The sequence below is a fragment of the Setaria viridis genome, chromosome 4 (assembly GCF_005286985.2).
Source record: "Setaria viridis chromosome 4, Setaria_viridis_v4.0, whole genome shotgun sequence".
Taxonomy (NCBI): Eukaryota; Viridiplantae; Streptophyta; class Magnoliopsida; order Poales; family Poaceae; genus Setaria; species Setaria viridis.
The window spans coordinates 35,403,809-35,425,881 of NC_048266.2; the positions used below are offsets into that span (position 1 = coordinate 35,403,809).

The 22,073-nt window shown below is 48.3% G+C and overlaps 3 protein-coding genes across 3 annotated transcripts; 1 reads left to right on the forward strand and 2 right to left on the reverse strand.

Annotated features, from left to right (window-relative positions):
* The first annotated feature begins 394 nt into the window (after positions 1–394).
* Positions 395–1,727, forward strand: LOC117851710 (1-aminocyclopropane-1-carboxylate oxidase 1). Its single transcript, XM_034733583.2, has 3 exons — positions 395–568; positions 652–863; positions 981–1,727. The coding sequence occupies exons 1-3, from the start codon at positions 467–469 to the stop codon at positions 1,543–1,545; spliced, it is 879 nt and encodes a 292-aa protein (XP_034589474.1). The 5' UTR covers positions 395–466; the 3' UTR covers positions 1,546–1,727.
* On the reverse strand, positions 651–3,708 carry LOC117851708 (uncharacterized). Its single transcript, XM_072293295.1, has one exon. It carries the CDS (start codon positions 3,559–3,561, stop codon positions 2,098–2,100), a length of 1,464 nt encoding a protein of 487 aa, XP_072149396.1. The 5' UTR covers positions 3,562–3,708; the 3' UTR covers positions 651–2,097.
* Positions 3,709–14,331: 10,623 nt separating this feature from the next.
* LOC117852814 (beta-galactosidase 9) lies at positions 14,332–18,469 on the reverse strand. Its single transcript, XM_034735091.2, has 8 exons — positions 17,693–18,469; positions 17,283–17,586; positions 16,751–16,945; positions 16,484–16,571; positions 15,906–16,359; positions 15,670–15,779; positions 15,434–15,543; positions 14,332–15,313 (listed from the first exon to the last, which is right to left on the reverse strand). The coding sequence occupies exons 1-8, from the start codon at positions 18,073–18,075 to the stop codon at positions 14,783–14,785; spliced, it is 2,175 nt and encodes a 724-aa protein (XP_034590982.1). The 5' UTR covers positions 18,076–18,469; the 3' UTR covers positions 14,332–14,782.
* Between the last annotated feature and the right edge of the window lie 3,604 nt (positions 18,470–22,073).

Here is a 22,073-nt window from a genome sequence, read left to right on the forward strand (position 1 = left end):
CATCTGCTGTCGTTACCGTGATTCAGGGTGGTGAACTGATCCAAAGAGTGAATCTTGCATGAAGTAGTTATACCAATGAGATGGCTGATATTACCATTCATTATTGTATGAAGTAAAACAGAATAGACAAATATCTCGCTAATAAAACATAATAAACAAATAGCAATCATGTTTTGCTCATAGGTCAGCCATGTTGATGAGCCTTGAAGCATGCCACATAAGATATCTTAGCTAAATCACATGGGAATAGTGGCATGTATTTGGACATGATTCTACATAAACCTCATAAGAAAGCAAGGTTTCCTTCATTCTCAAACAACATCATGTTAGCAATATCGAAAAGGATATTCCCAACATTCCTATCTAGGCCACTATAAATACCTAGCCAGCTCTAGATATAGCGTACCAACTTGAGAAGAGCAAACAACACATCTGGTTAGACTGTTATATACCAGTTATTCGGGGAATGGAGATTCCAGTGATAAAGATTGATCAGCTGTATGGTGAGAAGAGGTCAGAGACACTTTCACTCCTCCACAATGCCTGTGCGCAATGGGGTTTCTTTTGGGTAAGTGACAATATATGCATCGTTGTCTTGATAATGATATTTCACTTTATTTTCTAACGCCTGCATGCTAAACTGTATGGCAGCTTGAGAATCATGGGGTCAATGAAGACCTCATGAATAAAGTGAAGGAACTGGTGAACAAACACTATGAGCAAGAAATGGAGAACTTCTACAGCTCGGAGATGGCAAAAGTTCTAGGTTGTGAGAAAGTTTCATCAAATGTTGACTGGGAGTGCAGTTTCATGTATCGTCATCAGCCAAAATCAAACACTCATGATATTCCTGAGCTGCTTAGGTGAGTTCAAAGTTTAAATAGAAGTTAAACATTTTACCAAGTCCATCTTCTGTAAACTATAAATTGATAAATCACAAATTTGTAAAGGAAACTAACATGATGAAATGAACTTTGCAGGACAACAGTATTCCAATATGCTGAAGAAGTAATCAAATTGGCTGAACAGCTCGCAGCAGCTATGAGTGAAAATCTTGGGCTGGACAAGGATTACATCGAGAAGGCATTTTCAAAACCTTCTGTAGGCATCAAGGTGGCCAAGTATCCAAGGTGCAGTCATCCAGAGCTTGTGATGGGCCTCAGGGAACACACTGACGCTGGGGGTATCATACTTCTACTTCAAGATGAGTTAGTCCCAGGTTTGGAGTTTCTGAAAGATGGTAAGTGGATCCCAGTACCTCCAACAGAAGGCAATAGAATTTTTGTAAACCTTGGAGATCAGATTGAAGTGATGACCAATGGAATCTACAAGAGCATATGCCATCAGGTTCGTCCCAATAAGAATGGGAGCCGCCTATCTATCGCAACATTCTATAACCCTGGTGCTGATGCCATAATCTGTCCAGCTCCAAAGCTTACATATCCTAGCCAATATCGTTTCCAAGATTACCTTAATTTCTATTCTACTACCAAGTTCACTGATAAAGTATCAAGGTTCCAGACTACAAAGGCAATGTTGAAATGAGTCATGTCAGAAGCCTGGAGAGCAAATAAGTATCTTGTTGTTCAGCAACACTGCATCAGTGTGTAGATGCGTTTGTACGTAATTCTCCTAAGGAACAGTGAAGGTGTTGAAATATGTATCTTACTTCCAGTGTTTATCTGTTGAAGAATAAAAGTCTTGCACTACCTGTACTTAATGTAAAATACTATTGCATGTGGATTTCTTCAGATACTGAAATGTCATGTTGATTTTTTTTTCTCGGACAATGAAATGTCATGCTGCTCATGAAGATGCCGTTGATATCATTTAAGTATGAACCTTAAATGCTAAGATTTAACATAAACATAATAATAACTTACTTTCTCTGTATATGAACCAGTGTTCAGTTTTACATTGTTCTTGAACTAAAGAGCTGTATGTTTTAAGTTAGTAGATGCTAAAGCACTGTGCATGCATAGGGGTACTTGTATCAAAAAATCAAACAGCCCTTTAAGGAGAATATAACATCAGCTAATCTAAGTAGAAATGTAGACTCACAAGTTGTTTGCATTTGAATGCTTTAGCCATATAACTTCAACTTGCAGTGTGCAGTTTCGCCAAGATAGCTTTAGTCAGGAAAGTGTTGGTCCTCTCAACAGCTCTCTCAAGCAAAACCCTCTGACTCTTACATTGATGCCAACACTTTGGCACAAAGCACAGCAGAAAGTTGCCAAATTTCAATGACCTCGAGAACTCTGATGCCCTCTCATCAATCACAGAAATTAGCTCACCAACGCTGCTTGGTGTCAAGCAAATATCTTGACTGAGAATGCTGTAAAATAGTGAGAACAGAGATTCCGTCCAGACCAAATGTGTACCAACATTCTCATGATGCTGAGGCATACAAACTGGCTTCCGCTCTTGCTCCTCCCCTGAAAGCAGCCTATGGCAGAAAGCAGAGACGTGCAGTGGATGCATGCATTCCTTGACAATTCGTGTTAGCACATCACACTGGGGAACATTTAGCCCGCCCTTCCTAAGCACCAGTGGAAAGAGTACAGCCTCCAGTGCTGCAGCTGGATGGCGCTTGCAGAGATCCAATGCAGCGGAAAGAAGAACAGATGAAGGTGGTCTTTGAAGCTCGAGCAGCTGTGGTAGGAAAACAGAACACAGAACAAGTGCTGGCCCTCCTCCACGCACTCCATCCTCCTGAAGCACCAAATTCGAAAGCAAGACCCTTAGAGTGTCATCATCAGCTTCCCACGGCTGTACTAAGCTAAGCACCGCCGCAGCATTCCTGGACCTGACACAAAGGTCCTGCAAATCCTTCACCACCCGCTGGGCCACCAAGACGGATTCCACCATCACAATCTCCTTCTGTACAGCCAGGGCTCTCTGCACAATCGAATCCCCAAGTGGAGGAGCTTGAGGCAGCGGAATGCACCCAGCCTCCTGCATCTCCACATCTTCATCTTGCACCAGCACCAAAGTCTCCAACTCAATCCCGTCCAAACCATCCCCACCTCCACGAGGTCGTCTCCCCCTCCCCATCACGCTCCGGCAATCAACAGGGAGCCACGGCAGGACAGGACGTGCCCGCGCCCCCACTTCTTTAAGCCACGGAGGTGGCTCGTGGAATCCATTAACGAACTCCTCAGAGGCAACACCAGGGACGCCTTCCTCCTCGGGCAATCCATCGAGCAGGTGGCGGGCGCCGCGGCAGGTCCAGAATCCATACCGGCCAGGCGGGGCGGAGAGGACGCGGGCGGCGAGGGAGCGGATGAGGTGCGTGTCGAGGAGGTCGGCGGAGGAGGCGAGGAAAGAGAGAGCTTGGGACTGGAGGAAGGGCGGGAGGGTCTGGAAGAGGATAGCGCCCGTTGGGACATCGGAGGCGGATGCGGGAAGCGTGGGCGCGGGAGATAGGAGGAGGCGGAGGAGCGCCGCCGCCGGGGGAGGCGAGCCGGGGCAGTCGCCCGAGGAGGGGGAGGAGGAAAAGGCGGCGGCGTTGGGGACGGGGCAGGCGAGGAGGTGGCGGAACAGCGGCAGCCACTGCTCCATTTGGTGGGGTTTGGTTTCTCGCGGGCAACCACGCGGGAACGAGGCGGTTCCCGCGTTTTATTCTGAGACAAAAAAAAAAGGTGGAATTGAAAAATTGCGCTGCAATTCAAGCCCAATGGGCGAGGCACAGTCCTGGGGCCTCCTACCTGGCTTCCGCAATCCGCAACTTGGCTTGGAGCCTGTTAGTGGCCCACGAACTCATCTTCTTCCGGCTCACCAAGCTCATCTTCTTCCTCCCGTCGCTGCCTGTCATCTTCCCTGGCGAGCACCACCCCCACCCCCTCCTCCTCCCTCCCGGCACGGCGGCTGCTGCACCGGCCCCCACCAACCGCCGCCGCCCACTCGCCCGCCCTTCCTAATCCCATGGGCATCCTCGCCCCCGCCGCCGGTCACCGGTCCGCCGCCACCGTCGGTCCTTTGTCGCCCCCGACCCCCTCCTCTTCTATGGCCGCAGGACATTAGAGCCCCCGCCCCCGGTAACCCAAGCCCTAACCCTAACCGCCGCCTCGACCACCACCGGCGGCCGCGCGACGACCTCGCTGTCGCCGCCCTCGCCCCTCGGCCCGGCTCCCACCCTCTGACCTCGGAGCCGCCGGCGAAGGCTAACAACCATGGATGAAATGGTAGGAGTGGAGGAAGAAGACGATGGATGAGAATATGATGATCCAACGGCCATCAACTCACGCACGAATCTTGGGCAACCGAAAGCCAAGTAACTACCTGGCTTCCGGAAGCCGATAGGATGTGCACACAGTCCTCGTCATGTTAACGGGCCTCCAAGAAACCACGGGCTATTATGTTCGATGTGCCTGCCGCCAAGTTTCTCCATGGGCCTGTAGTGTGTGCTTGCTTGCGAGTTCGAATTTTTTTATTTTTTATTTTACGAATTTGCAGAAATAAATAGGCGATCAAAAATTTGAAGAAATAGACCTATGCCAGCTACCGCCATTTGAAACAACGGTTGGAGTGCTGGATCACGGTAGACGTAGATAGCCGTTTGAAGAGGTAGTAGCCTAATACCGCCGCTTTATCCGGCGGTAGCTGACTACTGCTGTTTATGTGTGTGTTGGCAGGTTATAACCGTTTGAACCGGCTATAATCCTACTTTTTTATTATTTTATTTTTGTGTAATTTTGTCTAATATTTAAAAAAAATATGTATATACATTGGAAGCACTGAATATTCAGAAATGTTACTTTTGGTTGGAATATGAAACTTCGTAATTTGAGAGAGGTAGAGAGCTTCGAGGAAATAATTGAAAATGAATTAACTCCTGACCATTAGATACATAGCTGGTTCCAGCGAAATTACAACAGATAGAAATGAAATTCGTGCACAACATACGAACAACAACAACTCTAGGATGAACAATTAATTATAGATTGCAGTGGCATGTGCTGTATGGATGCTATCCTAAATAAGTGTCATTGCTAAACCTAGCATGCCTTAGGTAATTGAAATAGTTAGGAACAGAGCCATGTCTACTTTCTAGTAGAACTGGCTTTGCAAGAGCTGGGAGGGTCCAGCTCCATAGTAGCTAGAACCCCCAGAGGATGGCGGAGATGGGGGGATCCTTATTGTGGTGGTAGGGAAACTTGCACCATGGATTGATACAAATCAAGTCACCTGTGATGTTAACCGCCCAAGGATTTGCATCAACTTCGGATCGAGAATCCTCAACCTTATGCTCGAGGTCAAAAATCTTGCACTTGAGGTAGTGGATGTACTCTTGGGTTGGCTCAGGAAGTGGTGGATCGACCCACTTCGCATAGTAGCAGTTTTCTTCACCGAGATAAGACTGAACGTGATGTTAGTTTGTAGCACGAAAAGCTTAGGAAGAGTAAAGAAGTAACAACTCACCAAGCCATACGGGCATTGAAAGAAACGCCGGTTTCCATCATCATAGCCATCATACAGCTAAACGACACAAGCCACTCCATGGTGACACATTGGCCACGCATCATGGCGGTCGTCATAAGGCCTAAGAGAGTTTGGAGGGGCGAAGTTAGCCCTGTCCTCCAGAGGGAAGTCGTCAAGGGGTGCCTTGTACTCCGTTGGGCCAAAAGAACCTGGCCAAGTGATGTGGGAATAGGAGCATCCCGTCCTCTTCCCCTCCTCCCATGACCTCTCCCTCTTGAGGATGCCACTGTTCTTCCTCCTGCTCAGTGGTGTGGAAGGATACAGGAGAGGGAGGTCAAATATAAGGAGTGTTGAGATGGAGATGCACTACGCCCACATGTGCTCAGTACCCCGTCATGTTCAATCATCCTGAAAAAGGCTAGATGTAGGCTTTGCAGGTGTAGGGACGTAGGGCTCAGTGTCGAGTCCCATCCGCCTGAGAAGGCTCACATTCAGGCTCCTTGTAGTCTATAGTGTAGGCTTTTCAGTGAGGGTTCACATCAACAGTGGAAACCACTGTTTGAGTACTGTACTGACCGCAGAGCAGTCTAATGGGAATAATGTGGAATCTTAGTACTCAAAGTATGGAGACGAAATGTTATCACAGTACAAGGAACAGTATAATGGCATCCAAGACACCTAACATGACAAACCTAAAGAGCACCTTCCCTAGGATAAAATGCCTTAGATAATGTGAATCGGTGGAGGACAAGTAACGTTCTACTAGGTGAACTGGGGAAGTTTCCCCTTCCTCGCTTTTCTGGAGGAACATTCTGCCTCCTGCTTTTTCATCTTCTTCTATCGCTCTTCTTCCTGGAGGAGTTGCGCCTGACAAGCTTCAAATTCTTCCTCCTGCCATTTCAGTGCTGCCTCTCGAGCACCTAACTGGTCGTGCCTCCTCTGTAGTTCATCCTCCTTGCCCTTCAAACGGATCTGTTGTTGGCAGACGCGTCGCTCTTGCTCAAGCCGAGCAACACATGCCGCGTCTCGAGCCGCTTCCAGCCTACCAAAGTATTGGGCCTTGGTCTCTAGCACCACTGGTCAAATGGGCACCCCCCCTATAGGCCTAGTGTCGATCCATTCCATGAATGTGCATGCCTGCATGTTCATTCGTTATTAGTTCAAGGTACCGATACGTAGAAAACGTATTTAAAATATTTATGAATGGACTGACCTTGAAATCATCATCAATGTTGGGATACTTGAAGTACCTACACCCCTTCTTTCCCCTGGGTGTGTCATCCTCCCATATTTGCAACCACGCACGGAATCCGCAGTGACATTTGGGGCGCTCGTTCCATGGTGGAACCCCATTTTGCTCCTCCCTCCATGATGACATTTCTTAGAAGGAGACGCAACCTCACTACAAACGGTGGATTCGGGTTGGGAAGTGTTAGTAGTGTGTTTAAATGTTGCCTGAACGATTCATATATAGAACGCTACTAACATGGTCCATGGACCATGTTCATAATTCCAAATGGAAAAGGACATGCATGGACATCATAGCCTGCACCGGCCTAGCTATCAAAGTCTCTGCACCGGCCTACATAATGTAGTCTGCAAAGAGCACACATCATAGTCTACAACATCGTACACATCATAGCCTGCATCAGCCTACAAAAGAGGAAGGAGGTCCTATGGACTACATGCGTCCTCACTTGAAACGAGGAGCACCACGACCACGACCACGCCTCGCTGCCAGCTGCGCTGCTCTGTTCTGGAACTGGTCGTACGTGAAGGGCTCTGGTGGGGCAACCTCGTGAGGCGGATGTCCTGGTGCGGCCGCAGGTGGTGTCACAAAATCCTAGGTGTAGCCCTGTGTCGGAGGGACGGGCACGTCACCCAACTGGGAAGGACCTATCTCCTCAGCATCATAGCAGAAAATGGAGTCCACCCATGCAGAACTCGTCCTCTGGATCTCGTCCTCTACGGACTCCTCATCGGTCCCTCCGTGGCATGTGTACGTTGTTCTCGAACCAAGAAGTTTTATTATCAATTTCATTCTGTATTTGTAATGGAATAGAAAGCATGTATTGATGATGCATCGAAGTCGTCCAGACGGAGTGGAGCTGAAGACGGTCTTGTTGCACTATATCCTCGGTACTGCTGTGGAGCTGTGTGACAAAATTATAATTTAGTACGAGCAATTGGGGGAACAATTAGTCAATGGAAAATGACAAAGTAACGAACACATACCTATGGGGGTCACATACTGCGGACCCAGCGCATAAGTGGAAGGACCTGCTGCAGCAGCTGCCCAAGACGGTGCACGTGGAAGAGTCGACGCCCTGGGGAAAGGGGGATGCATGTACCTGTGGTGCACAAGATGCCACGGGGTACGCCGGACGAACAGGTGCAGGAGAAGTCGAACCGGGGTGCTAAAGATGAATTGGGGTGCTGCGTAGGTGGTGCTGAAGACGACTGAGATAGGCAGCCTGTGATGGAAGTACCACATCGGCGTAACCACCACGGAAGCTGATGGCTCGCATGAACTTACTACACAGGCACTCTATCCTCTTGTACGTCGACTCGTGCTTGTGCGGAGTCATGTGCCAGCAGTGCTCCATCCCGGACCTCATCGTCACCTGCACCTCTGCAATAACGTCGTACTGTTGCCAATGACATAGTTCAAGTTAGGCACAACACATTTCGTACAAAGTGCAACATAATCCAAAGCAATTTAATTAGCAAATGATGCAGAAGCGTACCGTGATGTCGAAGTTCATGTCTCTGGAACGTGGGTAGGTCTATGTCAGAGGTGCGGTCTCCATGGGTGCCTGCCTAGGAACATGCATGATGCGTGTACGTGTCCTTAGCAGGTAGCACTGTAGGTACGCTGTGAAAGCGTCATCAGAGTGTAGACGGCCCTCGTGCACCAAGTCCTTCAAAGCGGCCGCCCACATCTTGATGTACGGAACCATTCTCGGACTTCACAGGGTCGCTGACCCAGCACCACCTTGACGGGTCCACCTAACATATGCATCGTGCAATAGGTTAGAGTAATGCAAAATCTTTAATTGAAAAAAAATGATTAGATAGAGTGTACCTGTGAACGTTGGCCGGGACAATGTGAATAACAGGAAGTGGGGAGTCTTGGTACCGGTGGAACTGCCTCATCACATAGAGTACCGCGTAATCCTTGATGTGGATATCGTACACCAGTGGCCTCTTCTTCATCTAGTACTCCCAGTCTCAAAGGCACAACGAAGACAGCCCATGCGGGGCACGAGCGTGGACGTCCGCTGGGGTGTAGGGTGTCTACCTGATGTCGGTGTCGACAAGAGTGTCGAATTGACCGACAAATTCTGGGTACGACTTTTTCGTCTGAACTCCAACCCACGATCCCTAAAAAAATATTTCACCAATAGGTTTAGTAATCGAAATCTGAATGCATGCAACATATGAATTGAGTACAGAAAGTAATTATAGGTGTAGTACCGTACCTTTCACAAGCACCACAAGGACCCCATCGTGGGTCTGTCGATGTCGTCGTGGTCGAAAGGCAACTCCGGCTAGGGGGCCACGTTAATGAGTGGCCGACCTATTGGAAAGCGCTCGTACGACCAAAGCTAAAGAAGCAACGAGCAACCAACGAAGATGGGCTCCATCGAGTTCACCTTGCAGCAGCCCGTGCAAAGCCCCCTGTAGGTTGCCACCAATAAAGCTGAACCCCAGCTGTACTGTGGAACCTTGTCATGCAGGGCCTCGACTATGGCCCTCGTGTAAGGAAGTAGGTGTTTAGGCACCGAGTTCTCCTGGGACGTGTAGATCATGATCCACCCAAAGAGCCATAGCAAGTACACCTTTAAGTGCCGCAACTGTGACGTCATCGACGTCGATTCTCATGTAGTTGGTCTGCATAACAATACAAGTTAGTTCACACATTCACAAAACTTAGCGATAACAATATGAAAAGATAGGTAAATAAGTACTCACACTGAACTGCATGAGCCACTTCCTCATGGATCCGTGTGTGGAGCTGAAGGTGCAGTACGGCTCGACCCGATTGTTCTGCGAAACGTGGGCAAACCTGGCCAAAAGCTCCTCACGCTAGCTAACTGGCACGTCCTCCGCACCAATGGCCCTACCTGCACAAGGAAGTCCAAGAAGGAGCGACATGTCCTCAAGTGTCGGGACCATCTCACTCACTGTGAGGTGGACCATGTGAGTCTCAGACCACCAACGATCAAGAAGAGTTGCTAGGAGTGACATGTCAAAGTGGAAACGTGTCGACTTCTCCGCACGCTTCACTCCGGCGTCCATCATGTCTCCCTCAACCAACCTCGCTAGAGGGAGAAGCCCCACAGCGCGTAACCTGTACCATGCATACCATTTATTAGTTAAAAGAACACAATGTTAGAACTTCAAGTTGAGTTAACTAAGTAAAATGTACCTCGGAATCCACCAAGCATCGATTGGCATCATCGAAAGCAGGACATGTGCGTGAAGCGTGCCAAGGTTGGCACCCCGTACGGTTGACATGAACGACCTGTGAACGGCGTCCACGGAAGGGTTGAGCAACTTAGGGGTCTGATACCCCTCTCCAGCCTCCTCCGCCATACCTGCAACACGTATACTATTAGTACGTGATGAAATAATAAAATTTGCAACACATATCAGTTATTTCAAATACTACATAAATAAAATAGAATATACTATACATGAGATATTCGAAACACAACATAAATGAAATAATACACGATATGGAATTATTACAATGGTTTACTATTACAACTTAGGTTACATTCCACAATATAAGAATTACATAAGTCTCTCGACATAGAACAAACGTGATGAATTACATTACATATGACTAAGTTGATGAAATGTAGGAGTTCATAAACATACAACACACATTGCTACTACTGCATACATGAATCACAGAAGCCCGTCATTGTTACTACGTGTACGACGACCCCGACCACATTCTGGAGCATTTGCGTCACCTGTTGATGGTCTAGCTTGGTTACTCCCGCCTCCATATGTTGTTGCAGGGCAGTTTTTGTACGTGTGACCTGTTTCGTGGCACTTGGAGCAGAGGCAGATATCAGGATCAGCTTCAGATTGATCCATGTTGTTTCGGATGCGTCTGTCCTTGCATCGCCCGACCCCTTGGAACATTTCTAGATCAGGGTCAGGAATATAACGCGCGGCATTACTAGGATTATTTATGAAGTTTCCTAGTAATGATATCCATAACTCTCGTTCCTCCAAATGTACCATATAATTTCCTTCAAAAAGTAATATGGTACGAACTAACGAGGTTAAAGTCCCCCTGCCTCAATGCATGCAGCAATGACATGGGTGCAAGGCTTGTGAAGCAGTCGTGGCTTTTGGCATGAGCAAACACACCCTTCATTGGTAAGGATGCACTCTTGTATGTGGTTCTCGTGCCTCCCCCCAATTGACCTTTGTCCCTGCACAACCTTGAAGTGACGTTCAACGGCACCCACTTCATTAACATGATGCTTATGAGCTTTTTTAGTCACCTCCTCCATGTATTCTGTCATCTTGTATCCATAAATTTTGTGATTATCGGCCATTGAGTTATTTGCCACCGAGTACCATTCCCTGAAGTACTTCATGGTGCGGTATAAGAAAAATTCCACGATACCAACAAGGGACAGTCCCCTAACACCGTGCAGGACCCATTTGTACACCTCAGCTAGGTTTGTAGTCATTATACCCCACCTAGCACCTCCCTCATCATAGAGTAATGCCTACTTTTCCTTCGACTCATTCTCAATCAACTGTGAGAATGTCTTAATGGACCTACCCCATCTTCACCTGACATTTGGACCATCCAGTCCGACATCCTCTAGAGACACAGGGTGGTCGGCCTCACTGTTTACCGACCTCCTGCCTAATTCTTCGGATTGTTTCTTTGTAAGCTCATCAAATTTCTTCCACAGTAGATTAAATTTCCTCTCTTGATTCTAGGTACATAGCCGTTTAAATATTTTTATAAGGGTCTTGTTTTTTAATTGACTATGGAAGTTTGCCCCCATTTGCCTCATGCACCACCTACTTTTCAAGTCCGGCCACTGCGCCACCCTAAAACCTCCATACTGCCATTCTGTAGGTCTTTGATTGCTTGTAGAATACGTCTGTGCCGATCATGAATTAGACAAACACCCTCCATGTCCTTCACAATCATCTGCTTCACCCTCTACACTCCATACTCTTTCTTCACAAAGGCGATCGGCAACAGCAACACCTGATTGTTACCGTCGGACCCAATAGTTTCAATATTGTGCCTTTATACCTTCTAGTTAAAAATGTGCCATCAATGCAAATGACTAGGCAACATCGTTGAAAAGCCTCAATGCAAGGATCCAAGGCCAAGAATGACCGTTGTAGGACCTGTTTGCTTGGAAACTAAGCACATGGATAGGCTTTCAGGTCGTAGTAGCTTCCTGGATTCCTCTAGCATATGGTGTGCAACAGGATAGGGAGGTTATCACACAATACTTTGTGCATACCCCACTTCATCTCCAACGTCTTGTGCTTGGCTCGGTAAGCTTTGTGGTAGCTAATCTTGTACTTGAACTTCTCCTCTATGGCACAAACAATCGACTTGGGCTCACAGTTAGGATTCTCCACTATCTGAGGATACATGTATTGAGCAACAAAATCAACAGTGAGATTGCGGTGTTGTCCGTCCAATTCATCCAACAAGTATTGGTGCTCCACCACTCTAGTTACCTCCTAATAATCCTTCTACTTCCCCTTATATGCATGCATCGTAAACAGGCAATTGCTTCGGACACATCATACACTATCGGGTTGCTTTTCACCATCCTGAACTGTTGTTGCAAAGATAAAGTTGATCATCGCTTCATAGCTGCCTTCACCTCATCCCTATTAGGGTATAAAGCACCCACACAAACCTCATTCTCCCTGTACTCCCAAGGGACATTTTCCCCTACATTGACTTATAGGGCGGAATGGTCATAAGTTGATCAGTCCGCGGGACAGGATTAGCATCATCTTCATTTGACAAGTCATTATCTATGGCACCATTAGCCTCTTCTCCTTCCCTCTCCACCTGCTCAACTAACCCAGGGATGTCTAATCAGCCTCGCCATTTGGCTCACGGGTTGTATCTTCATCCTCTGCATCTCCTTCTTTTGCCACATCTTTATTATCTTCTTTATTTTGCCCATCAATACTCTCCACACCTTCACGGCTCGAACTTCAGCACCTCCCACTTTTCCTTGCATCTGACTGCTAGACCCAATCTTCCTGAACACTTCAACAAATAATATGAGCAGTAAATCGCGCTTAGTACAACCATTTACATAGACCCTCCAGTTCTAGGTTCCTTCAAGCGGCATCAACTCCCAAAAATTTATGTCAGGCCGTAACCTCACTACTGCCCTAACAGATAGCTCAACTTGATCTCTATAAAGATCAAAAGCCTTAAATAGCCAGTTGCATATTGAAACCCAAATCCTCTCTCTTGCTCTTGGTAATTGCTCGCAGAACGACTGAAAGTCAGACAAATCTACCCCTTCTGGACTATATCTAACCTCCCCCGACCATAGAACACTTGGAAAAATAAAATTTTCGACATATGAGTACTGTGCGTCGGACCCACACTTATTGGCTTGCCAAGTTTAGCAAGCGGGAGGGGAAGGATGGCAACAAGTCTTTTGGAGTGCAATTTTTCCTGTGGTTTGCTAAAATTTAGCTTGGGGAGTCGAGTTGCTCTTGGACCCTGTTTCCATCATTTTGAAGAAGAAAAAAAAAATCCCGTGTTCGGTCGTGATTCATCACCACTGGCTGCTGTCCTTGATATCGCACCCATTACACAATCACCAATCGTGCACCAACCGCCGGAAATCATTGACGTGGACGGGCCATCGGCATCGCGCCACCGCATGCGTGCAAGACCGGGCGAGCCATGGATCCTCCGAATTGCAAGGCCGTTATGCAAATGCAAGTACATGAGTGCAAGCTGCACGCCGACATGTGTAATACATGCCGTGCATGGTGGTTGCGCGAAGATGGGAACTGGCCACCAACTCCCAGTCTGGCCAGCCAAACAAGCAATTAACTTGTTTGTGTGCTAATTGCAGGGTTCTCTGCGAGGACCTCGCCGGTCTCAGTGCCAGTGACCTTGGGTTTGGGAGTGAGCACTTGCCAGTTGCCAGTGGCTACTCTCTTGTTCATCCTTTTGTATGCTCCATGTTGATTTCCTAATTGCAGGGTTTCCGAGAACAACTTCAAGGTGTGGGTTGTGAATCTGGGGGTCAGTTTGTAGATTATCGCCATGCATCTTGAGATTCAGAGGCTATTCTTTTCCCCCCTCTAGACTAAGTCATCCAAAATGCAAGAGCAGTATCGAAATGTATGAGCAGATTCAGAGGTCAAGGACCAAATATTCATGGATCCTTGGTCCAAAGAAAATCCAGTGAGCTGGCTGTATCCGTACTTCTAACTTCTAGAGGGCATTTGGGGAGTACTGCAGAGTGCGAAATGGTCCATGACCAGGTGAACTGAGCTCCAGTTGTCCGCTGGTGCCTTACCCTTTTTTTCCATTCGGAGATCAAACTCTGTTTCGTTTTCCGCTGATATTTTTCAAATTAATTTGCAGCACAAAACATCTAGACAAATAACTTGTAGCATAAAGAGGAGGAAAACCTGCAAAATTTGATTTGGTAACATGTTGTAGAGTTCAGACTTGCAGCTGCAAGCTTAAACAGTACACTTTTACGTACAATCAATTAATCAAAAGCTTTAGCTCGTCATCTTCTCAGCTGTGCAGATCAAGTTGCCTTCTATCTGCATTATTGCAGGTTCAAAATCTCCCCAGAAGGAAAAAGATAATAATCAATTGCATGATTAGACAGTGGTAAAAAAAAGGGGTAAAAGAATACTTAGTTCCTTCATATACATAATGGCAGGAATAAATAACCCATTTACAACTCAATGCTGCAAATTTCTCCAAATAAAATGAATTTCTGCGTGAACCAAGGCATTCTGCAGAATGCAGGGCAAAATCATACTACTGTATTCAATTCAACAGAGATTGTGTACCGGCCGGCCGTTCCGGAGCTGCAGTTCCTGCAGCCGTGCCGGCGGCCAACTCCAATAATACATCTCCAATAAATACTACTTTTTTCTGTGTACGTACGTATAATCGCAACGACTCACCAATCGTGTCCGTATGTACGCCGTATTCGTATAGATACGAACAAGAAACAATCGGTATCATGTGTGTGCCCTTTCCTCGTCTCTTCCAAGTTCCCAGAAAATTATTCACAATTCAACCTCCTCCTCCTCCTCATCGTCTTCTTCCAATCTTCCCTCTCCCTCCTCATGCCGTCCTGGTCACCAGCGTGACGCCGGAGAGGTTGCCGCCGAACTCCTCGAGCAGCACGACGAGGTTGCCGCTGGGGTTGAGCCACGACCTGGGGACGTGGTAGTACCGCTGGGAGACGTCGCCGCAGCCGCTCTGGCACTTGGTCTCGCTGTAGGTGCCAGCGTAGCCGCACCCGCCGCACCCGCCGCCGCCGGCGGCCTTGTACGACCAGTACCGCCCGATGTGGTGCCCGTTCACCCACGCCTGGCCCTTCCCCATGCTGCCTAGGTCCAGCGCCACCGGCGCGCCGCCGGCCGGCGCGTTGAAGTAGGCCCTGTGCCATGTCAGCGGCTGGTTCCCGGCGGCGCCGCCCCACTCGACGGAGGAGCTCCCGGCGGCGGTGTGCACGCCCAGCGACTCGCCGTGGAGGCCGATCTGGTACGTCCATTTCTGGTTGCTGAGGTCCCGCTTCCCCTCGTTCAGGCCGGACAGCGTCACCGGGCCGAGGACGCCGACGTTCCACGTCTCGTAGTGGGTACCCTGGTTCTGCAGGAGGACAACAAGAGATTGTTCATGTTTCAGGATCACAAGAAGGTCTGAACTCTGAACTGGAAGAAGAGTTCCAATGGCAAAGATTTCGTTACTCTGAATTTCTTGCGAACTTACAGGGAGGCCGACGGCGGCGCTGAGGATGGAGATCTTGTTGCTGCCCTGCCACATCTTGACGTACCCGCTGTACGTCAGCTTGGGACTGTCGTAGCCGCCATACGCGGTGCCTGCGATACAGAAAACGAAGGATTGATTGTTCACTTGAATTCTGCAAACTTTAACTGATCAATCAATCACAATTCTTAAGATGCAGCAGCTCTGACAGAACAGCTAGAAGATCCAGTCATCAGTACCGTATGACTGCCCGTTGACGAACACCTGCAGGGCATGGCCGGCGGAGTAGATGGTCAGCTGCGGCCACTTGCCGGACTTCAAGAACTGCTCGCTCGAGTCGATGTTGACGCTGCAGCAAGCATTCAGAGATCATCACGAAGAACAGAGAGACCAATGCAAGCTGCCGTTTCAGAGCCAAACAATGGAAGAGGAGAAGGTTCAGCGACGATGGCGGATCGGAGTCAGAGTCACTCACTAGGTGGTGTACCACAGGTAGTCGGACTTGTCCCACGTCATGCTGAGCTGCTCAACCAGGCCGTCCTTGGTGAAGGCGCGGTCGTCCAGGGAGTTGGTGGCCTCGCTGTACGACCGCCACGAGAAGCCGCCGGCGGGGCTCATCGTCGCCGGCGCCGACGGCTCCTTCACCGTCGCGGTGTTGAACACGGCGGTCTTGCAGTCCGGCAGCACGCTGATGGACCACGCCGGCAGTTCGTAGCGCCGCCCGTTGAACACCACGGTCGCTGGCGCGTTCGTCTTGTAGTTGGACAGGAACGCCGCGCACGCGCCGCCACTCGACTTGAACACGTACGCCTTCTCGTAGTTGCCGATGGACTGGACCGTCGGGTCGCCGGAGACGAGCGCCGGCTCGGCCTGCTTGATGGCATTGTGCAGGTCCCTCAGGTGACCCCATTTCGGCTGCCTCAGCAGACCTGCAGAATGGCATGCCACGCTTTCAGTTTCAGACCATCAGAGAAGCACATTCAGAATTAACATCCTACTGCGACATTCAGTCTTAACTGTTATACTGAAACTGAAATCTCCATGGTGGATTACCGTATTCGTCGATTGGCGCATCGTAGTCGTAGCTGGTGGCGATGAAGGGCCCGCCGGAGGTCCGGTCGAAGTTGGTGCCGCCATGGTACTGAAGAAGAACCAAGCACATGCTAAGCATCATTATCCATTGACACAAAACAAAACCCCATACGCATCTACACGTACGGCAGCTCATCTGACTTGGCTGACCCATGTGGCAGCTCAGCTCGATCGATCGAGCCAGCCTCGCTCACACACTCACTCACTGCCAGTCAGTGATCGACTCACCATGTAGTAGTTGACGAAGGACCCGCCCTTCTGGATGAACCTCGCCACGGCGAAGGCGAGGTCCTCCACCGGGCGGTGCGGCACCGGCTTGCCGAACGCCGTGAACCAACCGCTCCAGGCCTCCGTCCACATGGTGGGCTTGCTGTTGGAGTTGGGGGTGAAGTAGTCGCAGTAGAACCCGTTGCAGGTGTTGATCTGAAAATCCATCACCATTGCGCAAAGGCAAGCATCATCAACTTAGGAACGTAGCGAAACCAAAGAATCTAGTACCATATCAAACAAAATTGAAGATAATTGCATAATTGCTGAGCAATTAGCATGAATTGGGACAGGCATAATTGTTTGGCGGCAAGCAAAGTTGGCAGCGAGCTGGAAAGGAGGGACCATTGAAGGCAGCGATGTCGTAACGAAGGCGACGGATTAATCCACCGGTAATTAATCATTTAATTACGTCGACCGACCGGAGCACGGCGAGAAGGTCATCAAGCGGAGTGGTTAAACCAAACCAAACCAGAGCAGAGCAGAGACTTACCACGGGGTCGGGGGCGTCGTCCTGCTTGCACATGACCCAGGGCACGCCGGCGCCGGTGGCGACGGCCATCTTGGCTGCCCAGCTGGCGTAGGGCTTGGCGCCGCCGCCCATGACGGACTCCATGGGCCCGTACTCGTTCTCCACCTGCGCCAGGATGATGGGCCCGCCCTGCCACTCGAAGAGCCCCTCCGCCTTCATCATCGACACGATCTTCTCCACGAACGCCTGCATCGCCGCCTTGAACGGCCCGTTGTCCGTCCGGAAGCTGATGCCGGGGACGTACTTGAGCCACACGGGGAACCCACTGCAGCAAACATCCATGAATTCCATGGCGGAACGAAGAGCTAATTAAGGAACAGTTCTTGAAGCAACAAGAATTCCATGGATGATGATGGCGATGGCGCACCCACCCGAAGTTCCACTCGGCGCAGACGTAGGGGCCGATGCGGAGGTGGACGAGGAGGCCGGCCTGCTTGGCGAGCTTGACGAAGCGGACGAGGTCGTAGCGGTCGCCGAAGTAGTACTGCCCCTGCACCGGCTCGTGCCCGTTCCAGAACACGTACGTCTGGACCACGTCGAGGCCGCCGTCCTTGGCCTTCTGCAGCAGGTCCGGCCACATCTCCGGCGTGCTGCGCGGGTAGTGGATGGACCCGGAGATGAGCACGCGCCGCTGCCCGTTGATGGTCACAGCGCGGTGGTCGTACGACACCGCGGCATTGGCCGGGGCAGGGGACGAGACGATGATGACCGCCGCCGCCGCCAGCAGGGCGACGAGGAGCGCGCCGCCGGACATGGTGGCGTCACCTAGCTACGACGGCCTGGGGCGGCCCGGCTCGCTCGCGCTCTGTCTCTCTCTCTTCGTCGAGGGGCAATGGTAGAGGACGGGAGGAGGGAATAGGGAGGGAGTGGGAGAGGAGGACGGAAAGGGGTGGTTCTGGTGATGGCGAGCTTATATCTGAGCCGTGCTGGGCGAGGAGTGGGAATGCGTTCCTGGTTTCCGATTCTTTCACCTGCCGCGCTTTAGATCTTTTCCCCTCGCTTTTGGATCAGCGCTCGGTGTTTACCGCTGGACGAGGTCGCAAGCAAGAGGAGTGGTGGGGTGGTGAAGCCAGAAGCGGAAAGCCGAAGCAGAGCAGGTAGAAGAAGGCCGGCCTCTGCAGTGAGGGAGGGCGGCTAATTAGTTGGCGCCGAAACAGGGGAGGAGGGGGAAGGAGCTCTGGGCCCTGGGGCTAAACTTGAAGGGGGAAAGATGGGCCCCACCTCTGCTTTCATGGACTCTTTCTCTTTTTTTGGAGTGATGAGTCCGTGTGGTTTTCGTACTTTGCATAAATATTACCAAATTTCCTGCAAATTTATGCGTTGGTTTTCGTACCATGTGGCCATGGCTGTTTATCTTCCTTTCTCATATATAATAACTTCATGGTAACCATGCTAATTTGTTGAAAAAAAAAATGGTTGAGCTACAAAAATTTAATCAAATAAAATGTTTATATTTTTTAAAACTAAATAGAAAACTCAGGCCCTTTTATTTGCCATGCAAGGGATTGTCATTCAAACTCGATGACCCGGTGGCCACCGTTCATGAGCATTTGGTGAGTTTCAGTTGAAGTGGAAAAGCATGGAAGCGTTGGTTTGAGGGCAACCCTGTCATTGGCGGTACATCCTCCGTGTGCGTGTGTGCTGACTCCATTTGTACTCCCGTCCTGGACGGTTGTTCGAAGTCGTTGAAAACGGCGACCAAATTTTAATCTTGAGACGAAGACTACGCGGATTCTGGTAGTCTCACGTATAAATGTTGCACGGACAGCTTTGCTGTTAGTTGTGGCGTTGCTTGTTCAAGCTTCAAATTAACCCTGAAATGCACGAGCGGTCGGGACGTTACGTACCTGTTGGGCCTGGTTTCTGTACATTTTTTGCGTTTCAAAAGCTAATAAAATTTGGAAAAATAGTAAACACGAGATGTTCAAATATGGACACTTCCAATACTTCGTGCAAAATGTCATAATGTCAACACTGTGCCGAAAATATGAAAAAAAAAACATTGAGCTGCAGAAGATGCGCGCAGACATTAAGTCGATGTCACTATATTAATCATGAAACATACTCTCGTACTAATATGCAACTCTTTGTATTTAAATAATATGTTCTTTTAGATATTATTATTGGTCAAACTACAGTATCAAGTACGTTATATTTGGAATGAGCGGGAGTATTTGATTGAATTTAAGCCGTCTAATTCACAACAGAATGGTAGTAATGCCATTGGTTCTTGGAGGCGGCAGTGATGCGCACCACTGAAGCACCAGCCCACTCACCAAGCTAGCTAGCAACAAAAGCTGTGCCTCTTAAAGGTGTAACAACTCTTTAGTAGGTAACGCCGCGACCTTTCTGCAAATGCGAGCGAGGTGGTGACACTGAGCTTTCCATGAAGAAGGAAAGCTGTTAGTCCAACGAGTTTCAGGCAAATAATCGTTGCAAAATCCTCGGACGAAATAATGGCATCCGCTTCACGAAAACGTCGTCCGTATACAGAACGACCTACAATTTAGGATGAAAGAGTAGTTTGGGGCTCTGAAAACTACAGGTGTAGGTGGCCACATGTGCCTGGCCAATGTACGTGTTTGGACTACCAGAATGTGTATTTGCGTCGATTCAAGATCAAGTTACGTGACCGTACGAGTCTAAGATGCTTTGTAGCTCCGCTGCACGCAACGTGATTCCTCCCTGCTGGGCCTGCAGAGGACACTGCTGGCTAATCATTGATCAGTACACCAATTAATTCCCTGCAGTTTCTTAATCGCCTAGTAGGTGACAGATGATGTAAGTCGACAGAAGTGCGAGCTGAGTGATATCAATCTAATGTGCATGAAACTTCTTTTCAGGCAACAATAAGATCTAGCTATCACAGAAAGGATGGATGTTCCAACTTCCAAGGTTGTAAGTTTGTGGCGATTAACTTGATGAACTTGGGGCACCACCGGATTAGTTGTTAAGGCTGTTCTTTCGGCCTTTCCGTTGCATGCATCACTTCTGTGAATGATGACATATAGGACGTGGTGGTGGCGCCACCGATTGTCCTGGAATAAAAAAAAAAAGCTTGGGTTTCTGTTATCGCCACTCTGAACGAGATCTCTCACCAACCAAAAGCTTTCGACAGATCATTACGCCCAGCAGCACACAGCACCGACAAACAATGCCATGCGGACGGAGGTTAGGGCGAGGAGGAGGCGCAGTTAGTAGATGCCGTAAACCCCCACTGCAGGACGTGACGTCCCATTAACGATACAACGCAACGACCTGCTCAATTGTGTTGCATTGGCAACATAATCAGCATGCAAGTGCAGCAGCTACCTAACAAAACGAAATCAATCGTGATGCTTTTGCAGGCAGCTGTTAGTAATCAGATCGTTGGTTGCAAACTCTGGGACAGAGTAGTCTCTAGGAAAGAAACTAGTGTTAGAAGTATAGTTGTTATGTAACCGAGTACTAGCATGTTGTACTCGGATAGTATCTCTTGGAGATATTGATTGCTGTATCATGGTTTGGTTGATAGATAGTTAGAGATAGATGACTTTTGCATTGTAATTTATTGGGACTTCTTCCCTATATAAACATGCAACTGTGACAATGCCGAGATAGGCAATCACGTTCTATCCTTTTACAACTAGAGCAGTAGCATTAGTGACAACTTCCAAAATGTCCTCATGTGACAATGGGTAATTGGGGATGAACCTTCTTGCACTTTTTTGGGGGAGAAATATATGCTACAAAGACTTTCTAGTGTAGTAGTGTAATTGATAAAGGTTAATACCAGAATAGTGGTAAATAAATAAAATAATTATGCAGCTGCGACAGCAACAGAATGATAAGCCACGGAAAAGAAAAACTAAACATTTCAGTGTGCTGTTGAGCATTACATACCGAGACGGAGTTTCTACAAGAAAGAAAACAAATATAATGAGACAATATGGTAATTATATGCTCCAGTGTGGTGTTGACCATTAATGATGAGCCGGAGTATATTGCATTGGCTTTGGCTAGAAAACAAAATTTGACGCATAAAGACAGCTTTATTTGGAGCAGTGGATCATGACACTACTAAGCATGGCCGAAAGTCTTTGGTCCAAGATAAGTTAAATCTGTTTTCATTTTTTTTTTTGAAACAGTATGTCATTTTCATTAGTCTGACAAGTTAGGCAAATCGTCACCTGCCCGTGCCAGGCAACTCAGAAATTCTTGGGAAACACATGTTTTAAATATATTTTTTGAGCGACGAAGTTGAATGCGTACGTAGTCCATTAGCTCCAGCATGTATGATCATGTCCGAATTCAGCATTTAGGTTGTGATTGGTCGCAGAGTTTTCATCGATTATATTGAGCTAATCTCCATCTCCCTAATCTGGTCCCATTCCTTTCCTAGATTTTGTGGTGATGCTGATATGAAACTGAACTAAGAGATGGGCATACAAGTTTTACAGGAATTGTTTTTCATAGTGAAGCTAACCTTTTAGAGATAACTCAATAAACCAGTCCATGGTAATCTCTTTTAGAGGGCATCTTGATAATCTGCATCAAAGCAAAAAAAAACTACAAACGAAACCTTTTCGTTAACAGGTACCAATGTTGTCTGTTTAGATATCATGATCATATTTCGAATATAGAAACATGCCGTGCTCATTGAGTTATGACTACAGAACAGGGTACCATCGCTGAAAAAGGCTAAGTGCGGTTCTCGCTGTATGGCATTGCTTTCCAATCCAGTAAGAGAGTATCGCGCACAGATGAAAGAGA

What these genes read in the sequence shown, in the direction of transcription:
- LOC117852814 (XM_034735091.2), bottom strand. Translation starts at nt 18,075, where the DNA reads ATGTCCGGCGGCGCGCTCCTCGTCGCCCTGCTGGCGGCGGCGGCGGTC. An exon ending in TACCTGTGGTACACCACCTA is followed by an intron (nt 15,780 to 15,905) that starts GTGAGTGACTCT and finishes TGCTTGCTGCAG; the next exon opens with CGTCAACATCGACTCGAGCG. An exon ending in GCGCCGCCGTCGGCCTCCCT is followed by an intron (nt 15,314 to 15,433) that starts GTAAGTTCGCAA and finishes GTCCTCCTGCAG; the next exon opens with AACCAGGGTACCCACTACGA.
- LOC117851708 (XM_072293295.1), bottom strand. Translation starts at nt 3,561, where the DNA reads ATGGAGCAGTGGCTGCCGCTGTTCCGCCACCTCCTCGCCTGCCCCGTC.
- LOC117851710 (XM_034733583.2), top strand. Translation starts at nt 467, where the DNA reads ATGGAGATTCCAGTGATAAAGATTGATCAGCTGTATGGTGAGAAGAGG. An exon ending in CGCAATGGGGTTTCTTTTGG is followed by an intron (nt 569 to 651) that starts GTAAGTGACAAT and finishes ACTGTATGGCAG; the next exon opens with CTTGAGAATCATGGGGTCAA. An exon ending in GATATTCCTGAGCTGCTTAG is followed by an intron (nt 864 to 980) that starts GTGAGTTCAAAG and finishes TGAACTTTGCAG; the next exon opens with GACAACAGTATTCCAATATG.